General features: G+C 38.8%; 1 protein-coding gene and 1 long non-coding RNA gene across 2 annotated transcripts; both read left to right on the plus strand.

Annotated features, from left to right (window-relative positions):
* Positions 1-1,383: 1,383 nt before the first annotated feature.
* scn2b (sodium channel, voltage-gated, type II, beta) lies at positions 1,384-20,308 on the plus strand. Its single transcript, XM_082503177.1, has 6 exons — positions 1,384-1,655; positions 13,986-14,146; positions 14,234-14,450; positions 15,884-16,076; positions 16,936-16,992; positions 17,237-20,308. The coding sequence occupies exons 1-5, from the start codon at positions 1,580-1,582 to the stop codon at positions 16,943-16,945; spliced, it is 657 nt and encodes a 218-aa protein (XP_082359303.1). The 5' UTR covers positions 1,384-1,579; the 3' UTR covers positions 16,946-16,992; positions 17,237-20,308.
* LOC309688064 lies at positions 3,123-4,030 on the plus strand. Its single transcript, XR_014270952.1, has 2 exons — positions 3,123-3,178; positions 3,806-4,030. It is a non-coding gene; the product is annotated as an uncharacterized lncRNA (long non-coding RNA).
* Positions 20,309-21,813: the final 1,505 nt, after the last annotated feature.

The raw sequence follows: 21,813 nt of genomic DNA on the forward strand, positions 1-21,813 counted from the left end.
GGCCTCAATTGAGGCTTTCTACAAAAGTGCTTTCTACAAGTCTCACTCACCCAATCACATATCTATGCCTAAGTACATTCTAACATTCACACACACACACACACACACACACACACACACACACACACACACACACACACACACACACACAAGTAACTGGGGGAGTAACTGATGAAAAAGTAACTGATGAATTGAGTAATCTGGCAAAAAAAGATAACATGTCTGTGTGGTGTTTGGTTACAGTATGACAGTTTCATAAATGGATTGGATAGCAGCAGACTCCTACCCATGGACATAACTTTTAGTTGACTGTGCTTATACTCTATATATAACTCCCTATTGCTTTGATAAAGATGTTTTTAAGTGCTTTTCTGTTGTAGTCAGCAGGGTTGTTATTATAAACACAGAGTGGCAACCAATCTGCTCTCTTCCTTCCAACCTTTTTCCACTCCTAATGGAACAATGTCCATAACCCACTCCCCCATTATTACCCCCAGGGTTCTTACGCGCTTCTTGTCTAGGCACCCGCTACCCTCCATCTCAGTCTTTGTTTCCCCAAATTTTCTTCTCTTTCCTAAATGCTGACATTATCGATTTCTTCGGAAAGTTGATATTATCTCTGCTGTGAGGAATAAACTGGCTCCTATTTGCATCCATCTCACAGCCATGTCTTCCTCCAGCCCATCTCCCTCGTTTTATCAAACATATGCCGCACTTGATGCTGGCCTCTCCAGTTTGTATCCATAGCAGCAGATGACATAGCAGGTGAAAAGATGAGTGAATGTGGCCAGGGGGTGTTTGCCTCTTTTATTTCCCAGCATCGTCTCCAGCCTACCACAAAGGTAAGGCTGGATGGAGAAATGGATTAAAGGATGGTCGATTTTTGTTTTATTAATTCATTTATTTTTTGTTTCTCTACGTGACCGCTTCTTTTTTTTGTGAGGGCAAAACACAATAAAACGCATAAAATAAATACAGACTAAAAAATGTATTTATTTTATGTGTATTTATTTATTTTTCTAATGATAGGCTTCAATTTAAGCTTTGTTATTCATGATAATAAATGATCATAAAAATACGTAACATTTTTTTCCTACTGAGCCTACAATCATTTAAATGTCCCTGTCATTTTGATGTATAAGAAATTGAAGTATAAAACGCCAGAGTTAATTTTGCTAAAGTGAAAATTACATATTTTCCCCACCAAAGTCAGTACATGTATCCAGTAAGAAGAAGAAGAATCGTCGTCCATCTATTTATCCTTGAGCTTACTGCCTTGTTTTAGGCTATATTTACCATTTCTGACAAATGGTCTGTTGAGGTCGCATCTGTATGGAGATATCCTCCCTTTTTCACGCTTTCCTTCCTGCCCTCCCTCCTATAGCGTTACCCCCCAAGAACTCGACAACCACGAAATCAACCGTCATAAGGCTACAGACACTGCCAGCCATTTCCTGCCTCTAAAAGAAACACTCTTTTTAGCATTTTAAGGCAAACACGAGCAGGCTTTGTGCTTTTATATTTTACTATATTTTTTATAAAGATATAGGCTTCATTTTTTTAACAAGAAGGACAGAAAATGTCTTACTCCGCGCAGGAGAGAAGGTCTGGCGTTCAGCTGGTGAGCGCGCTGCTGCTAATGCTCTCGCTCTCCGGTAAGAAACAAAACACCCGAACCGATGCTCTGATACATAGGTACACGATCAAAGGTGCGATGACATTATATTTCCTTATCACTCATATTTGCGCGTGTGGGTTGTATGGCAACAGAGGGGGTAGATGGGAGGGGTGGAGGGGGGCATTCCTATAATATGAGATAATGTCGCGGGACTGACATCCCTGAATTTACTAGTTTGACAAGGCCATGACAAAAAAACATAATACTGTGGTTTTATGCGACCAGTTTAAGCAAAGCGCTGCTTTTTTGATCCGTTGTGCTGACTGGGAAACGACCCGTTTGCCCCTCTGTATCTTAATTTAGCCTTTGTTGACAGCTAAAATACTGACCCAATACATCACAGCCCTTAAAGAGGATTATGATGCAGCACACAAAAATAAATATTGGCTTTGTTTGCGCAAGTAATAGTAGTATACTACTATTACTTGCGCAAACAAAGCCAATATTTATTTGGCTTTTTTATTTATTATTTACAATGTTGTTCAAACATGTTGTTCAAACATGATAGTATATTGTTAGAACGATAAACTTTTCACGTTATAACGTGATATACTTATATTTCTCTTTTGCCTGGGTGGCAGCTCTACGCTTCCGTTCCAAATACACGAGAATAAAGTAATATTATATGGGAAAAGGCACCTGCTAGCTTGATGATGGAGGCTTCTTAGACTGGCCACCCGCCTTGGCTTCTTGTCGCCACTCCACGAAATAAAGGTCCGTTTCCTCCATGCCGGCTAATTATTCATCCTCATTAAAATCTCGTATATGTTCAGTTGGCAGAATTGAGAATTTTACATCTTCCAACCACTTAATTAACGCGAACATAATCGGCTTGTTTCTTCCAGTCTCCTGTATCCGGCCGTTCCTCTCGCTGTCAGATTTCGCGCCTCAGAGACGTCGTTATTTTTCAAAAAAAAAAAAAGAAGAAAGAAAGAAAGAAAGAAACAGCAACAACTACTAAAGAGAGTTTTTGCACGTTCATTGCACATTTGTGGGAATGTTTAAATATTTAATTTTTATTAATTACTTTTCATTATATCTTTATTTTTTAAACCACCGTGGCAATGCGCATGCGCATACACTCCTGCACGCAAAGGGCTTTGGAGTTGACGTAATGTCGCAATGCATTGTGGGAGCGCAGCACCATCTTGGCAGGTCACGAATCAAAACAAGATTGCTACGAACCATTCTGAAACGTAGCTCAAAAGAAAATGACGGTATAGAGACAGATTCTGTCCAGATGCAAAGAGACGGTACTTGATTGTTGAAATGTGGACCCGTATGAAATATAGCCGTGGAGTAGAAACCCTGAAGACCAAACCGCTATTGACTTAGCATGATCTACTCTCATACCTTGTCTGTGGAGTCAGAGCATACACGGCGCACCAATTTCGCAATTATAAATCTCTGGAGGCGCACATCCAATTCACCAAGGACTGGGTATAAGATTTGGCTATTTTTAAGCCTCCACGTTGTGAGTACGCCGTCATTCAAGCAAAGGTAAGTCAGCTTGAGTACTGCGAGTAAAATGCGTTTGATTCCCCCCAGCATTCAAATTAGTGCTAACAAAAATTCATTCGTGAGGGGGAAATTACAGTGAGAACATGTAGAGGCTCTGTTAGAGGGATAACATAGTGAGTTCAGTGCATTGATGTGACATTGTCCTGAAGGATTTAGTTATTCTTTATGGTTAAAGAAATTGCCCTAATTAATTCATATTTATTATAAATAATCCTAATTACACATCTTGCTTCCTTGTTTGTGTCCTGTGTCACTAAAAATACATTCTGTTTTAGTTTTATACATTGATTAATGACCTGCAGAATCTGCTTGTCATATTAGGTGTCCATAGTTGTCACTTAAAGTCGAACTTTATGTTTTCTCCCTCTTGAAAGTGATTACATCCTTGCATTACATACTTTAGATTCATTTTTTGCTGATAGGTTTCTAAAAAGAAACATGCAGATTTAGAATATAACATGCAGCGTTCTATAGATGGATACATAAAAACACTTTATTTGTTACATTTATGATAAATGGATTTGAAAGTAAATAAAACACATTTGTGTCGGACTTGGCTTATTAAAGTTCTTGTCTTTAAATGAACTTTGTCTGTGTGTGTTTTAGGTCCTGCACTCTTAAAGACTGAATTGCAGCATTGCAGCCACAGGTCATTGTGAGCATCACAGGGAAGGTTGAAGCCGCCCACTGCAGCTGTATGGCTAGAGTCGTGGAGACTTGCAGCCATGTCACTGCTCTTCTGTTTAATGTAGAAGCAACAGTGAGGATCTGTGGCACAAGGACTGTTACAGATGAACCTGCATACTGGGTTTTGCTGGGTAATATGACCAAGATACAGCCAGAGGTTGGCCATAAGATAGACTTCTCCTCTTCAGCTGCCCAAAAAAAAGGTTCTTGATCAAAACATAAACAGACCATTCGTTGTGACAGGTAAAAGAAGCCATCCTCAAAAAAGAAAGGTTCCACCTGCTACTGTGGAGGAGTTGGATCAACTGATGGGACAATATTTTTCCAAGCATAGTTCTGTTCTGAATAACCCATAATGTTTTAATTTAGGGGGCCATGTAAATACTTTGCATTTACTGAATATGTACTTACTAAATACCACTGTTCAAAAGTTGAATAAAGAAACAAAGAAATGTTTGCCTATTTTTAATTAAAAGCACTTTGTCGAACATCACATCAGTTACAATGTAGAAAAAATGTTATGTATAGTTTACAAATGACAAAATGTTCACATAAAATCATGACAGCATTTGTATAATATCACCCACTACTAGCATTCTGTAATTTACTGTCTCTTTTGAAAACTTATCACTACATAAACAGCACAAGACTTAAAAGTATTTAACAAGAGCATTTTTCCCTGGTTTTACTACCACACTGGGGCACATGTTCACCAAAACGCAGCAAACCTTTGCCATCTTATCCAGGAAGGTCACCTTTTTACCCTCACATGGAAGAAGTAATCTGATTGGCATGGTGGTATGTAGCATGTAGTTTGAAGCAGGGATTTCGTAGTGCCCCATGTGTAGTGTTGGAACCCAGTCAGGATTTGTTTCATTCATTTCATAGGCTGGTTTGTTGCAATAATGCCAAATAATTAGCAACTCTATAAATAGAAGGTAGTTCTGCATGTTTGTTCTAAGTTTGTGCTATTGAAAATAAAATTAACAGGCTATAAATAATAATATGAACTTATTTAGAACTTACCTGAATGAAAATACTGGAGCACACCAACAGATATCTGTGGCTGGTAGAGAACTGAATATCAGCTCGTCTCGCAGCTGCTATCCAGGCTAGATGCCTTCTTTTGGTAACATCCAACACATAAGCTCCCTCATGATGTTTCCAGGTGAGGAAACAATGAAAAGAGAGCCTGTTTTCAAGCTTATTCCTTTGTTGGTAGTGCAATCTAACATTACAACCGACCACACAGCAAGCATTTGTTTGGCCTGCTAATATGGCGCCTTGACCAAAAATCCTGGCTACGCCCCATCCCGTAAGATCACGCTCCAGAGCCCTATTAACGTACGGATCTAGAAAGAAGACGCTGCATTTTTAACTCTGAGGGAGGTGGAGAATGAGCCTATTTCCAAAACAGTGGAGTGTGTTCCTTTAAGTACTAAATTGTATATATTGTCAAAAACTAAAGTGTACATAGCAGTTGTTGTATCTTGTTTACTGTATCACTGACAGATAATTTCAAAGTCAATGAACGCTACATTATAGTGAGATATTGTGTAATGTGAAATACTGTAAGCAAATGAATAAACAACCTAATTCGTGATAGACCTTTGACTCTGTTTTGTTTGAATCCAACTGTTTTTTGCAGATGTGCATAAAACATGTTACTTTTAGTATTGTTATCATTATCATCATTATTGCACTAAATATATTTTAAATAAAGGATACTTTGATATACATTCTACTGTAAGGTTGGAAATGTATTTTCTTCACCCTAAAATATGTTTTGAAATGTATTTTGGTTTGAAAGAAATATATTTTCAATTTCAAAAATATATTTTTTTGGAGCATCACAAATACAAAATATATTTACCATATATTTGAAATATATTTTGGCCAGGAAAAATGTATTTTTTTACCGTATGGGTACCCAGCAGGTCGCTCAAGTATGGCTCAATGTTGTGAGTGCAGTGAGTGATGGATAGAAATAGGCCTTTAATGGCGTGTTAACGCTGTGGTAATATTACCAGGAGACACTCCTGGCTGTTCAACAACAGATAGACATGATAATTCACGGTAACGTTGTGAGCACACCCTACAAGATCCTTACCATCAACAATGTATTAATAAGTAAAGAGGCCCAAATTTTAAGCACATCTTTACCAGAGATCGGAACGGTGCTCTCTTTATTATACCATAATAGAAGCCCCAATATTCCCCCACTGCTACTTATGTTAGTCTCAAATGTGAAATCCAAAATCCCAGCACTGTGTTAGGAAGGTCGGTCTTAGGGACAGCACAGGAAGGAGATGTCATGAAGGATCATATTTCAATAGTGTAAGTTATATTAACCATTTTAGAAATATAGGTAAACTCATAGCAGCATAGTTTTCAATGAAAGCACCCTTTGTTGTTTCACCCTTTTTTATAGCTGAAAATAGATGCACAAAAGTTAACTTTTGCCAGCAAACCTGTTGCCTGACACACCCTCTTTGTGTGTTAGTGTTTGTTTGTTTTTTGGCAACGTAAATCCAGTACTAAAGGAAAGAAACGCTGAAACACTCACACACCCTCTTTGTGTGTGAGTGCGCATTTGTGTTGGGACAAATGCATCTTACATAGGCTCATCAGTTTGAGATACCTCTTAATATATCAAAAATAACCTAACCTCACATTATTAAAAATCTGAACTAAGCAGCTAGCTGCAGTGTCATTTAGCAATGCTGATCCACATTTCAGACACAGTAGGTGATTAAAACCCTGTTCCCATAAACATATACATATTTTGTGTTACATGTTGTTATGGATTGTGAATTTTAGTTGTCTAGACAAATAATTCTGTAAACATGTGAGTGTAGCATCCTACAGACTTTATTTCTGCAGTTTTTCTTTCTAACACAATTCCTTATGTCCATCAGTGTCACTTTACTCATCACCTGCACCATTTCAGTTCTCACAGAGAGGCACTAGAGGGCAGCAGCACAATGACACGAGGAGGCATGTAATAACAGTGCACTGCCTTAAAACATGGCAAGCTTAAGTACAGAAGTTTCAGGTTATCACAGCTGAATCCTTACAGTAATTCAGAGTGGTGGAAATTTAATTTGTTTATATAAATGACAAATGTTTGAAACACGACTGTATTATGTGAGATGTTAACATCATTATTGTCATAGGCACTGTGGCTTAGTTCCAAACTGGGCAGCTTAACACCACAGTGCTTTTCACTCTCATTGGTAGTCACTTCAGTCTTCAGTTGAGAAAAGTTTATTTCGCATCCTGCCCATTTCCTATCATCCGCAGTTATGGGAATGATGGGAAATGGGCAGTAGTCACTTCACGCTTTGTGTAGTCTCAGAGATGATATTCCTGTGATTTGCTTCCAGTGTGTATGTAGCTTACCACCAGTCATGATATCTGAGTCAAATGTAATAGTAGTCAAGAAGAAGAAAAATGAAGAAGTTCTGTGGCAGATGGGAGTTTGGTAACTGTAGCAGAAAGTTGGACTGTTGGAAGATATTTGACAAGTACTTTGGAAAGCCATGTGCAGCTCCACTTTGCTGTTTTGCAGAGGAAGGGTGTCCAAGTGTCTTTATGTATGGTGTATACTTTGGCAAGAAAAAACTGGGGACACAGTTATGATTCCTAGCACACGAGCAAACTGGAACTGTTAAACAAATTATTTTTACCTTAGTATATTTTGGAATAGTACAGCTGTTATTTAGAGGTAGTAATGAACAATTTCAAAGTCATTGTCCTGGTGGACATGATCTATTACAAAGGTTGCTAATACCTTGCTTGGTTGGTTAATAACCAGTAATAATTGGTACTTTGTAGTAGGGCTGCACGATTAATCGTTAGAAAATCCCGATCTCGATTCATACTTATGTGCGATCTCATTTCCAAATGACAACGATTAAAAAAAAAAAAAAAAGACGACGACGATTGTACCGCATTTTGATCCGGGACGTAATCTGCATGAAAACAAGCGCTCACTGTTCCTGCTCAACAAATGACAAGGGCGGAGCCTTATACCACGTGATACAGAAGCTGTGCCGTGTGATCCTAAAATTAGCAGGGAAAAAACAACGGAGAGCACGTCAGGGATGACGAGAAAGTGACAGGAGAAAATCCGTCCCGGTCAACCACCCAAACATCAATAACGGGAACCTTATACAGCGCTTCCCTATACACGTCGAACTCCCGCAGGCACAAAGAAATTACGGAGGCTATCACTTATCACCTGACCAAAGATATGGCTCCCATCAACACTGTGCAAAACGAGGGATTTAGGAAAATGATCAACACCCTAGACAAACGCTACACAGTGCCGTCCGCAACTATTTTTCTATTGTTGCACTACCTGCTCTATACACGCAGCGCCGAGCAACGGTGGAGACGGAATTTCAAGCAGTACAACATTTTGTGGCAACAACAAAACGTGAGACATTTGTTGTTTTTATGTTTATTTATTGTTTTTATGTTCAGTCTCAACTGTTACGAAGTTGATGTGCAGTTAATAAGCGCAATAAATATTTATACTGGAAAAGAAAATCGTGAGAGAATCGTGATCTCAATTCTAAGCCAAAAAATCGTGATTCTCATTTTATGCAAAATCGTGCAGCCCTACTTTGTAGTACCAATACCAATAAGTGATACTTAGTTTGTTATAAAAAATCTTCCACATAAAAACTTGAGTGAACATGTGCAAACTTTTGTGGTTTTGCTGAAAGATTGTGAGGCTGCTGAGCGTTTTAATATCTGTAAAGTGTACCATAAAACATCCAGACTCTACTATAAGTACACTTGGTTGTCAATAATGCATAAAGGGTGAAGGAAGTCAGAGAACATGGCGTACTTTTTAAAGCTTCCTCCTTAAACTTGCTCCATTTTCGTGTCTTGTTTTCAGTCTAAAGGAGAAGTCTAAGGCTAAAACACTAAAATGAAAGAAGATCAATAAAGGCCTGGCTACATCTGTGGTTATTTGTCTCCCATGCGCAAAACTAACATTTGTGTAACATATCACCCAAGTAGTCTCCATTGTCTTTTTGTGTTATCTTTAAATGAGTTGTGCCGTAATCAGAGAAAATCTGATTGGGCGGGGGGTTGCTTCTGGCTGCTGCAGTATGCAGAATGTAGTAAGGCTGTCTCCAAGGCAGAGGGCACTAGAGACAGTTCAAGTGAGTCAGAAATTTAAAAGCAGCATGCCGGTGCTGAAATATTATCCACAGAAATGTGTCTGGTTTGTTTAAAAACAAGTGTAACTCTTGACAACAAAACTGATCTCTGCTGCTGGAGCAATATATACAGTTCCCAGTGTTTACTCTCTCCCTTTCCCGCATGCAATCAAGCTTGCACCAAGTCTCCCAAAACACCGAAAAATCATTTGTTTGTTGGAACATTTTTCACACGCAAAAACAGTACATGCGGTGACACGATAATTGTCCAAGTGGAAGCTAAGTGAATAACAAATACTGTCTTGTCCCAACTTAATCTCACAAATCTCCTGTGCACATAATATAGTGCCCATGGCTTAGAGAAACCAATAAGCACTTCTGAACCAGCAGACACTGTCTGACTGAATGCTGAAGGCAGATTTGGTGTTAAAATATTAGATTTTGTGAGAACAACAGAGGTCTTTAGACAGACAGTGTAGGTAAAATGTAAAACCCAATTAGAGTGGGTTATGGGCACTTTGTGGTAAACATGGATGTCAGGCTCTGAGGGATGAGGAAGTCAGAGGTCAGAGTCAAACATGAAGTTCATATTAAGCCACTCCTCAGTAGGCTAATACCCTAGTACTTTTAGGAACTGCACTATTTGGTCTTTTTTAAATCAATTAAATTAAAATAAGCTGGGGGGATGTCATTTTATTTGGAACAACCTCTCAATACCTAACTGAAGCATTTGTGCACTCAAAGCTGTTTTGCTGTTATGTGTACAAGAGACTTTCAGATATTGTGTATTCTGTAAAGTTGCTCTTCAGCGGATTCTTTATCTGAAAGTTTTGTCCATGCTATCCTGCAGAGGCCTAATTGGATTGAGACTTGGAAGCAGAGGAGATTAGTCCAGAGTAGTTCTAAAAGAAAATCATGCTATATGCATACTATCTAGATATATATGTTTTTACAAACCTTTACTGGATTTTATATTTACTGGATAACCAAAGGGCTGTAGTTATTTGGAACACTATGTTGTCTGCGAATCATTTTAGTGTTGGATTAGACTGCTGGCTTTACCCCTTCATAATATTTTTGTTCTATTAAATGAAAATGGATACTTTTTTACCAACTTACACATTTATTGTGAAATTGATTTCATTTGTACAATTCAAACCTAAAGAAATCAAGGTATGGAGAGGGAACAATACGGAGGAGGTAAGAGATCTACCTCACTTTACTTTCTTCTGCACTGACCTTGCATTACAAAGAAACAATTGAGACAAAAAGAGAAAAAAAGGGGGTGGGGGGCTGTGTTAGGGGTTGGAAAGCGGTACAAGGAAGGAGGGAAGAGAGGTGGACAAAGATGGGGGAGAGGGAAATTGGGAGGGGCAGTGAGAGGGAGGAGTCACATGAGGGTTCTTCACTGCAGTATTTCATCTGTTAGCAAGTCTCTGCATCTGCCTCTTTTTTTCCGACTCTCCACAGGACTGCTGAGTCAGCAGGAGCCTATGTCAAACAGTTTCCCTTGTTTTATATCTGAATGTTTACAGCTTCCACTACCAAAGACACATGTATGACGGTAGTCCTTGTATGCGTGTGTATGTGCGGCAAGGACAGCAAAGGCTGTTTGAGTGCATTGCTGTTAGCAGTGTAAAGATATGTCACTACGAAGGGATGACATTGAAACAGCACTGCTAGTGGGGTGGGCTCACTGCTAACACTTTCTTGGAGGATGTGTATGCATGCATGTGTGTGTTTATTAGGGAGATAGGGGTTAAAGCAGGTGCAGTGCTGCTTCACAGCACACCTGACTATGGTGGACTGTGCACATAGAAAATTGTGTGTGTGTGTGTGTGTGTGTGTGTGTGTGTGTGTGTGTGTGTGTGTGTGTGTGTGTGTGTGTGTGTGTGCGCGTGTGGTGCAGAGAGGCAGGCCGGTGGAGTGGTGCAGCAGCAGTGGGAAGGGAGCCAGAAACACTCGACTGCAGAGGAGAGAATGGTGCAGAGTCCCATCACACACGCACGCACAAACACACACATACTTACTGAGAGAGAGGCACAGATTCTGTCTGGGGAGTGTGAGCCCATGCTGAGACAGGATGTTAGAGGGGAGGAGGAAACTTGAGGAACCTAAACGATACTTCTGTTTCATTTCATTTTATATTATGTACATTTAAAAGCATTTGGCTTTCATTTGAGAATATCAGAATAGTTGCTTAAATGGCATATATATATATATATTAGGGGTGCAACGATATTCGTATCGATATTGAACCGTTTGATACAGTGCTTTCGGTTCGGTACGCATATGTATCGAACAATACAACATTTGTAATTTATTTTATCAATTTTCCTTCTGACGATGCTGTCTGTGTTGAGCGCTCAGTGAATCTGCGTTCGACTACTCCGCCTAGGCTGCACTGTCGAGCGCAGATCCACTGAGCGCTCAACACAGACAGCATAGTCAGAAGGAAGAGCGCAGGGCAAGCTAGCGAGACAGAAGTTAAGCTCTCCTTGCAACATGGACCTCCCCCACTCTCATTCAGATCTGGCGTTTGGAATTATTTTGGTTTTCATGTGACGTATGACCCTGAAGGTAAGCGAGTCATGGACTAAAGTAAAACAGTATGTTGAATGTGCCATGCAATGCTCAATTACATTGGTGTGAACTAGTGTGTTAGCGCAGTTAGCTCGTTAACGTGTTGGCCGTCTAGCCCCATGCACGGAGCGATCGGCGGTAGCTCGTTAATGGAGATTTGCCGTGTTGTGGCGTTAAGGTCATTTCAACGAGATTAACCTGAAAGCACTAGCTGGAACACAATGAATATGACTGCACATTTACGCCGACATCATCCTAGTGCAAAGACAAGTGGAAGCAGACAAAAAAAAGCAAGCATGCTACTAACTTTAGCCGAGTCATTTAGACAGCTGTTAGCACTGATCTGTGAGTGATGATAATTTGTGCACCAATTCCTCTGACATCGTCTTATTAATCGTTAGCTTACTATGCAAACATGACAAGTGAAATCTCCCGCAGCAAGCTTAAACATGTGAGAGGTTGATCGCGCAGAGAATCGCTGAGCTTATGTGAGTGCGTGTAAAAGCATTTCAGTTCTGCTGAGCCAAATAAGACAGGTCAGGGTGAAGAAGTGACAGCCAAAGAAAAGCTTACCACAAAACGGAGAAGTTATGACAAATCAGACTATAAGGCAAAAAGAAAGTGCAGCTTTATGGTTTCATGGACAAAATAATTTCTGTGGCTGCAATATGATGAGCTAAATAACCAGGGCTGCACATAAGTGGTCCGCAGGTGCGTATTCGCTGTCAAAATAAAAAACGCGCACAAGGGTTAGGGTTAAATTTAAAAACTGTACTTTTGAGTTAAAATATATATTTATAATTTTAATAAATGACAAATTAAAAAGGCATGAACATTTTTTTTGTATCGAAAAAATATCGAACCGTGACACCAAAGTATCGAACCGAACCGAACCGTGAATTTTGTGTATCGTTGCACCCCTAATATATATATATATATATGTATGCATATACATCTCTGATCGAGAAATCACTCATCTTTGGAAAAGAGAGTTTATTACAGAGAAAATAAAAGCTATACTATACGCTTCTTCTGGGCTATATTCTCAGCAGCATATTAAACATATCAGGTCTCCATAAGGAGAATCATGTGTTAACGGCTGTCTAAATGACTCGCGTAAAGTTTGTAGCATGTGTGCTTGTTGTTTTTGTCTGCTTCCACTTGTCTTTGCACTAGGATGATGTTGGCGTAAATGTTCAGTCATATTCATTTTGTTCCCACTAGTGCTGTCAGCGTTAATCTCATTAAAATGACATTAACGCCATAACGCGGCAAATCTCCGTTAACAAGTTACCACGGATCGCCCCGTGCTTGGACATTACCAATAAGTTTGATGTGTCACATGGCCCTCTTCCTATTGAAAAAACAAAAGTTGTATCCAAGATGGCCGACTTCTAAATGGCCACCATGGTCACCACCCATCTTGAGGAGTTTGCCCCCTCACATATACTACTGTGCCACAAACAGGACTTTGATATCACCAACCCTTCCCATGTTATTACGGTGTATCTGTCACGGCGGGGTGCGCCGATGTGTGTGGAAACAGGACCCAAAAGCAGATGATGACGAGGAATTGTAATGATTAACAGAAAGGTGAACCTTTAATGCGATGACGGCAGGGAAATGAACCAAGAGACCAAAAACAAACAGGCAAAACACTAAGAAACAAAATACTAAATGGTACTGAGACCAAAACCTAAACTATGACTGTGGTGGAAAAATAATAAACAAAGACCATGACTAAGACTAATAATACATAACAGATGAAAACTAGAACTATGACTGAGGTGAGGTAAACAGGCTAAGACCATGACTAAAACTGTGACCCTGGTGAGATAAACAGACGAACCGACAATGGCATGAAGAAAACAAAAGGCTTAAATACAGACATGAGGACAGTATCCTGTGACAGTATCCATATAAATGGCCAACCCTGTACATATACAAACATAGTTCTCAGCTTTTAATAACGCTAAACCAGTTGATAGACATTTTATGTTAAATTATGTTGATCATTCTCATAAATTTTTGTATTTTTTTCAAACTTTAAATGGATATAAATTGGTTTAAATGTCCATCCATCCATTTTCTTCCGCTTATCTGGGGCCAGGTCGCGGGGGCAGCAGCCTAAGCAGAGAAACCCACACCTCAAATTTCCAGACCAAGCGAGAGATGATGTCTCTCGCTTGGCCTGGGAGCACCAAGACATTTCCAGGCCAAGTGAGAGATGTAATCTCTCCAGCGTGTCCTGGGTCTGCCCTGGGGCCTCCTTAATGGTTTAAATGTAATGTATTAATCTTAGTACTATCATCACTAATGCTGTTTATTTGTATTCACAGGTTGTTCAAGCATGGACGTAATTGTGGCCAGTAGCATTAATGCACTAAATGGAACAACGGTAAAAATCTCTTGTGTCTTCACTTCCTGCTATAAGATGGATGTTACCAAGTTTGCCATGAATTGGACCTACCAAGAAACACTCAACGATACACAGGAACTGGTAAAATGGATACTTCATTAATTTTTAGCAAAGTACTTACATTTTAAATCTCTGAGCCTGTTACAAAAGCTTGCTCTCTTTTCATAGTTTATGACATACTATAAGAAAAGGGGAATGGTGCCTCTTCGATCAGAACGGTTCGGAGAAAGGGTCACGTTTGCTGGGAACCTGGATAAGAATGACCTGTCAATCACTCTATCAAATGTTCAACTGGAGGATGAGGGTATTTACAACTGCTATGTGAGAAACCCCCCAGACCGCATCCAGGGACATGGTATCATACAGCTTAATGTTGTCACAGAACGTAAGATTCTTATTTTAACTTCTGCACACACAAAGTGGGTAACCTTATCCCACTGATCAACTTGTGAAACAAATGCATGTGCGTCAGAATTACATTCCCATTTCACTAAGCATCATTTGGTGCCATTTAACATCATGCAATATGAAATCATCTCAGAACAACAAGTTACAATAACCACAGCACAAAATGTTGTCAGTTTGGAAAATAAAACAAATATTCAACTACACCAGATTCCTAAAAAATTCCACTTGTCAGTAAGACAAAAAATAGTATCTCACTACTAGTAGTAGCAGATAGTGAACTATACCACATGCGAGTTTAACTTTATCATAACATTGATCATACTGGGGCTGTTTGCACTGCTTTGACTGCTTTGATTATCCTGTGTAGGATGATCTGCAGCTTTGCTCCTCTCTTATGCTGGGCAGACACTGCGATTTTTTCAGTCGCGCGATTCAGCTCCTGCTCAAACTGTACTATTGACTCGCAGGGGTTAGAAGTTCGTAGGTCACGATGCTGGGTCTCACACTATACCGCCCGATGCTCTGATGCGACCTGAGTGCTCACACTGTGCCTCCATAAAATGAAGGTTATAACAGAAATTCTGTCGCTCGCTCTCTCTCTCTGTCTTTCACTCACACAGACACGCACACCACCACCATCAACTTTGCTAAATTGCTAATGAAAAACATTGATCAGGCAGCTGTGATTGAGTAGCAGTGTAGATCCAACTATTTTCACGGTTGTTGTGGTCATGATAATTTTGTGAGGCCACATCGAAAAGGCTCGGGTGAGCTTGAAATAGTTCTACAAGTTGTGCCTCCATCGCTTGTGTCCAGATCACACGCTGCACTGCCGTGCTACGCTGTCTTTTTCGCTGACATTTGTGTTTGCACGTACGCAGTGTGACAAGCTGCGGTGACACCCTCAGTCAAACTTGTTTGAAATCCTCACGACCAAGCGATTGATGATCGGGAGCTGGTCGTGAGGTGTTAATCGCTTCTCGTTAACCCACGTATAATACACCAGCGGTCCCCAACCCCCGGGCCTCGGACCGGTACCGGTCCGTGAGTCGTTTGGTACCGGGCCGCGAGAGTTGAGGCTCAGGTGTTAAATGTATAGTTTTCAGGGTTTTTATTGGTTTTCAGCGTTATTTTGTTATCGTTATCGCCAAAATTTGTATATGTTTGTTTCTCGAGCATGACGATCTCCTGATGATGATGATTCAGCTTTTTTACTTATTAATGACCAACAAGAGGTTGAACTTAGTCCATCAGCATCTCTCACACACACATATGCACTCACATGGACCAACTCAGCAGCACTTTCTTACTTTCCACTCTGTTTAATCAACCCTACAGAGCTTTTAGTCAGCACCTCACTTGTCTACAAAATGCTTAACCCTTTCCTCTCCTTTCCTCTCCTTTCCTCAGTCCCACCTCCAAGGGATTCAACCATTGCGGTTGCCATTGGGGCTTCTGTGGGAGGAGCATTAGCACTGCTGATCCTTTCCATGGTAGTTGTGAAATGTCTCCGTCGACACAGGAAACAGGAACTCATTTCAGAGGAGAAAATGGAGGAGGAGGGGAAACTGGAGGCTGAAGGTGTTGCGGAAGAAGGAACCAAGTAAGAGATCTTGGCATAAAAGCATTAACCATCACTTGAAAACTACGAGCAGCACAAACACAGAAAAGTAAAGAAGTTGGATGCCACTTCTCTTACAGCAGCTGTTTTCCTACAACATAGGCTACGTATAAAAAGAGTATTCTGCCATGGCAAATATCACATAGCACACTTAGGAAAAATGTCTGGTACTTTTTTTCTGTTGTTATTATTATTGTTACTGCCATTTTTTCCCAGTTAAGTTCAACTTATAAAGGAAAAAAACAAAACGCCCCATGCTTGGCTCTTCTTGGGCAGAAATGTAGCAAGTGCTTTTATTTAAAAGAAAAAAGAAAGAAAGAAGTGCTGGAGTAGTGAACTATGCAATATCCAAGTTTAACTTTATTATAATATAAATAGTACAGAAGCTGTTTTGACCCAAAAACACCAGTGAGTTTGTGCCAGGTGTTGGTTATAGTGCAGGTTTAATTGTTAACAATGGCCAGGAATGGAAAGAGTTTTGCTGGCACAAAAGAAATAAAATAGCCCTGACAGAACTATGTCTTTGACTTATTCACTTTATCATCATTGAAAACATTGAAAGCTATAATGGACAACAGCAGACACCCTCTCCACACTGGCTGGGCAGACGGCTCCTAAGTCTTTTTAACACCCTCTTTTATCCCCATTTTTGAAATGAGTTAAATATTTTATTTATGTATTTATTTATGGTTATAAATGTATGGATGTGTGCTTTTAAATTGAGATGCTGGATGTTTGAATTTCCCCTTGGTTGTGAATAAAGTACGTAGCTATTTATCTATGTGTCATTCTACTTCAAAGCCAACCTGCTGTCATAATGTTGCATCTCTTTTTGCTACAGGCAACCATAATGGATCATGTGGTTAAACCAGAAGCCTGTGGAGCTCCCAAAACCCTGGTAAATATCTCCTCAGCTAAACAGTTATTTATCCACTGGAAGCCCATTGTCTGCTATGGAGTGTAACTTGACCTGAAGAAAAAAAAGGAAATACAGTTAACTTAAACCTTAGTAATATTAGCTTTCCATCTTACTTGCTACTTAAGAATGTCATTAGCAAGAAATTTAAAGGGACTTGTAATGAACAGAAGACACTATACCTATTGCATTTAAGTAAAAAATGTTACTTTCTCTTGTCTTTCAGACATATCCATCCCTTCTTGAGGATCTATAGTAATCACACCTCTTTATGCTTCCATCCCGTTTGCATGTTTGTGTGTGCGCGGATGTCTAATGCACATATATCTGTTTCTTTGTGTGTGTGTGTGTGTGTGTGTGTGTGTGTGTGTGTGTGTGTGTGTTGAGGATATTTTTGTATGTCTGAATCAAATGTGTCTATTTCCTCGAAAATATCTGGTAACTTACCCAGTAAATGCATATTGTTTTATTCATAGCTTTAACTCACTGTTAATAACATTAGAGGTTTTTCTTATGACACAGAATGCCATTTTCATAGCATAATATATGGTGGGCTATGGGGCTGGGCGGTATGACTTAAAAAATTATATGAGGGTATATTTTGAATATAGAACTTTAACTAAAAAACTGAATGACAGTGTAATATTTTTGCTGTTACTGTTTGTATAGCTGTAATGTTTTATATTCAATCCCATGCTTTGGGAGAAAAACCTTTAACTGCCTGCAATGAGCTATTGATAAATATAACAGCGGTTGTGGAGATAATGCTTCATACATAATGAAAGCTGAAGCTATTTCAACTATCATATGCAGCATGTATATCTGTTGTGGCAGTAAATTGCTGATAACTCCAATGTCTAACACGTCCAATGTTGGGGTTTTGTTTTGAATGGGGTTTTTTTGTTGTTTTTTAACATACATACTGTGAATCTAGTGGGGTATTTTTAAACATTGCCTTAAAGTCTTTTAACTGCCTGTATGGACACCATGTCTTAACATACATTAGATGCACAGCTGGATTTTGCTATTATATAAATATGACCAGTTTTCAGTGAGTAAGCCAAATTATGTTTACACGGAGCTCGAAATCTACTTGTGTCTGAGTCAGAAAGCATTCTCAAACATTCCTAATATCTGGTGAATTTTGACAAAGCAGTTGGTCTGTGCACTCTACAGATTTTTTATTCAGTCAACTTCTCTCAGAAACCAGAAAAACAAGTGCCCCATTAATATTTGTCTTTACACTAGAATACTGCAAATACTTCAAACCATTTCATTATTGCAAATATTTCAAAATAACAAAATGTTTTTTAGTATCTACACATTTTTGAGCTGCCTCTGTCCTATGTCTTAGCAGTTTGTTATTAATAAATTGAATAACTTAAATGAATAACCTGATTACATGAATTGCTTTTCAGAATATGTTATGTAGTTTAGATTCTATACTAATGCAAACAAAATAGCATTCTTTATTCTTTTTTTCTATTTCTTTTTAAAATAATTCTACTGTATGTCATACCGTCCACCCCCATAACAGGAACCTTTCCATTAAGCCTGATACTGTATAGGAATGACTTGGAGTGCCTGAATAGAGAAGTTGCAGTGATAAGCACAGATTTCATTCATTCTCTGTTTTACATACAATTAAAATGTTTTAGTCTTGATGATATCTGTGACTGCACTGCATTATACAGTCATTTGCATATTCCACTCAGGATTCTCAGAAATCCACACAATATAAACACAACTAACACTTTGTCAAAGAACAAAAACATACGAAAGAAAGTTTAAAATGACGGCCACAACATTGAAGAATATTGAGTCTTATAATTTATGTGCCAACTTTTATTGATAGAATCTATTAAAGGTTGTCACAACAGTGACCTACACACAGACAACAGCAATATATTGTACTAATCTCCATCTCCTATATCACGAGCTGGTATAAGTCACAGCTGAAAGCAAATATTTGAATGTTTACATTCCTAACTGACAGAAATCCTGTTTTATAGAAACATAAAAATGGACAAACTGAATCACTGCTTCCCAATTTATACACTTTTTAGAGTGTATATAAAAGCTTAAGAAAAAATGTCTATTAAATAGTTGTAAAGCTTTACATATTCTATTCTAGCTAAGTCTCCAAAGTAATGACTTTACCTCAACAACGGTGTGCAAAACTGTTTGCACCTCAAAACAGTGATACATATTCTAATGTTAATGTAGTGGAGATCATGTGAATATAATGGAAATGGGGAAAAAAACATATATAGTGCAGATATTGTAATGATATTAAAACTGTTATAGGGAATGTGTGATTGTGTATTTCACTATAAGGTTGACTAGAGAATCTTGAATGTTTTTAAAATATATATTCTCCTAGTAAAATACTTGATCACTCTTTAATATCAGTCCAGCATGTACACTTTGTTATTGTCAGAATGTCCCATGATGATTCAACTTCAGTTTACTACGATAATGAGACAGCAGTGTCACAAGGTGATGTCTCAGTAACTGTTAAACGGGAGGGTTCCAAATCTGGTGGCTTGGCCTGACCTGGGTTTTGGCTCTGTTAAAAAAAAAAATTTAAAAAAAGTTGTGTACAGGTCTATATTTAGGTCTGTTAAGATCTATGATTTTATCATTTGTTGTCCATTATTATGGATGATGCACTGCATAATTTCATCAAATATTAATGGCACATCTAGTCACTGTAATATGTTCACAACCTTGTATTGCTCTGTGCTGGTCAATAAAAGCTAGAATTGTCACTTCGTACAATCATGTGCTAAAGAATAATAAAGTGATTACAAAATTTTGAGTTTTTTCATTAGCTTTTTCACATGGTAAATGGCCTGTATTTATATAGCGCTTTACTAGTCCCTAAGGACCCCAAAGCGCTTTACATATCCAGTCATCCACCCATTCACACACACATTTCCTGGTACACTGCTGTCTGTGTGTAATCATGCATGTTTAAGTTACAGGGTTTGTTGACCCATAAGATGATGGCAGATTAACATTTAGGGCAAATTTACTGCAGTTATCACCAGACAGGTTTTATCAGCAATATAGTATATATTGTGGTGTAGTATACTTATTATTCAAAACAGTTTACAGTTAAAAAAAAATATAATGTGCTAGATATTGTGCACTGCTGTTTTCCACCTCAAGCTATGAATTTGCCCTGAAAGTTTCTGTTATATCACTTTACATGTTAGTGGACATCAAGTTATGCTTGCACTGCGCTGCCTCTAAACAAGTGGCAATGTATTTCAAATAAATATATATGAAAATATCAGGTTTTTGTCCTTTTTTAACCATCCATCCATTAGATATACGTTTGTTCTGATCATTGCAAAAATGCAATATGTTACACATCACTTGGTACCTTTTGGGTTTTTTTTTTCTTCATTTCATATTTCATTGTCTTACTTATTTACACACCAGAGAAAATTATTTGTTACACTGATTGATATGTTACTTTCCTGTTAGTCCATAACATGAAATGCACTGTCACATTATTACCAGTCAAGCCGATTGTTCAGTCTGACGTCACTAGCCATGTCTGGGTCTAAATTCCGCTGCAGGTCCATATATCAAACGATCACTATGGCATTACTGAGAGTTGAAAAACTGTCTAAAGTCTTTCATCTTTAATAAAATGATCAGCGTTCTGCTCTACCAGGTGTAACAATTGAGTTTAACATCCAGGCATCCATGAAAACGGAATTTATGACATTTAACGGAGTTAGAAGTTAGCAGGGAGTTAGCTCGCTAGCTTCTATCTAAATAAAATATAGCATGTCCTGACTGCGGGGTTTAGGAAACAAATTAAAACGTACAGCTCTGTTATCACTTCCAGTATAAATGAAGACAGAAAACTAAACAGCAGTGACGTTTGTAGGGTTACTGAAGTTGGGCTAGCTATAGCTAATGATGTGCTACATGACCGCTAGCGACACAGCTATGTTAGCATAATATAAACAAGCTAACTTTTTTTCCACTCGATAAAAGTTAACGTGAGTGTTCTCGGTGGTCAGGAACAAATGTAATCGCATGGCAGGATGCTGTAAAAGGACCAAATTTCAGCCAGGAGAACAACTGAGATAATCCATCCACAATACGAGGTTAGTCATTCATATACTGCTGCATGGGCTGGGCTGTAGTTACATCCTAAGGTTTTAAAACTGAGCTTAAATAAATGATTAGTGGTAATAAAAGCCGAGGGAGCTCAACAGGGATCACTGACTGTTTTAGGAGCTTTTTGAGATCAAATAGAAGAAAATACATAACATTAAACATGTTAACAACACAAAAGCCATATTAAACGCAGACTACTTTAGACCTGGAAGTAAGATTCGTCGCGTCATCACTGAACAACCGGATAGTGTTAAGCTTGAGCTACTTATTGACTCTCTGGCACAAATCCCAACAATTTGTCTTCTAGTGTTTGTTTGACCACACAGAAAGAAAGTCAGAATTCTGACTTTTTTCTCAGAATTCTGAAAAAAGAGGCCCCCACTTTTTTATTCCAGTAGCCCGAATCGTCTTCTGTACAGAGCTGAAAATACAAAGCAAAGCTGAAAACCAGCGCGAAGACACTTTAAAGCAATCAACTACAATTCTACACTGTAGAACCATGTACAGGGAGAAATGTAAGCCAATGTGCTACAAGCCTGGCTGCTCATCACTGCTTTTGTTACCTGATAAAGATCAGGCTCTGACTGCTGGGCTGAGGTTGGCATACATTAAATCTGCTTTGATAGCTTCCTCTTAGTATGTTGTGGTATGTGGGATTCT

Source organism: Aulonocara stuartgranti (genome assembly GCF_965226115.1).
Source record: "Aulonocara stuartgranti genome assembly, chromosome: 14".
Classification (NCBI taxonomy): domain Eukaryota; kingdom Metazoa; phylum Chordata; class Actinopteri; order Cichliformes; family Cichlidae; genus Aulonocara; species Aulonocara stuartgranti.

Coding starts and splice junctions, on each gene's coding strand:
- scn2b (XM_082503177.1), top strand. CDS start 1,580: ATGTCTTACTCCGCGCAGGAGAGAAGGTCTGGCGTTCAGCTGGTGAGC. Junction 14,147..14,233: donor TCAACGATACACAGGAACTG/GTAAAATGGATA, acceptor CTCTTTTCATAG/TTTATGACATACTATAAGAA. Junction 14,451..15,883: donor GCTTAATGTTGTCACAGAAC/GTAAGATTCTTA, acceptor TCCTTTCCTCAG/TCCCACCTCCAAGGGATTCA.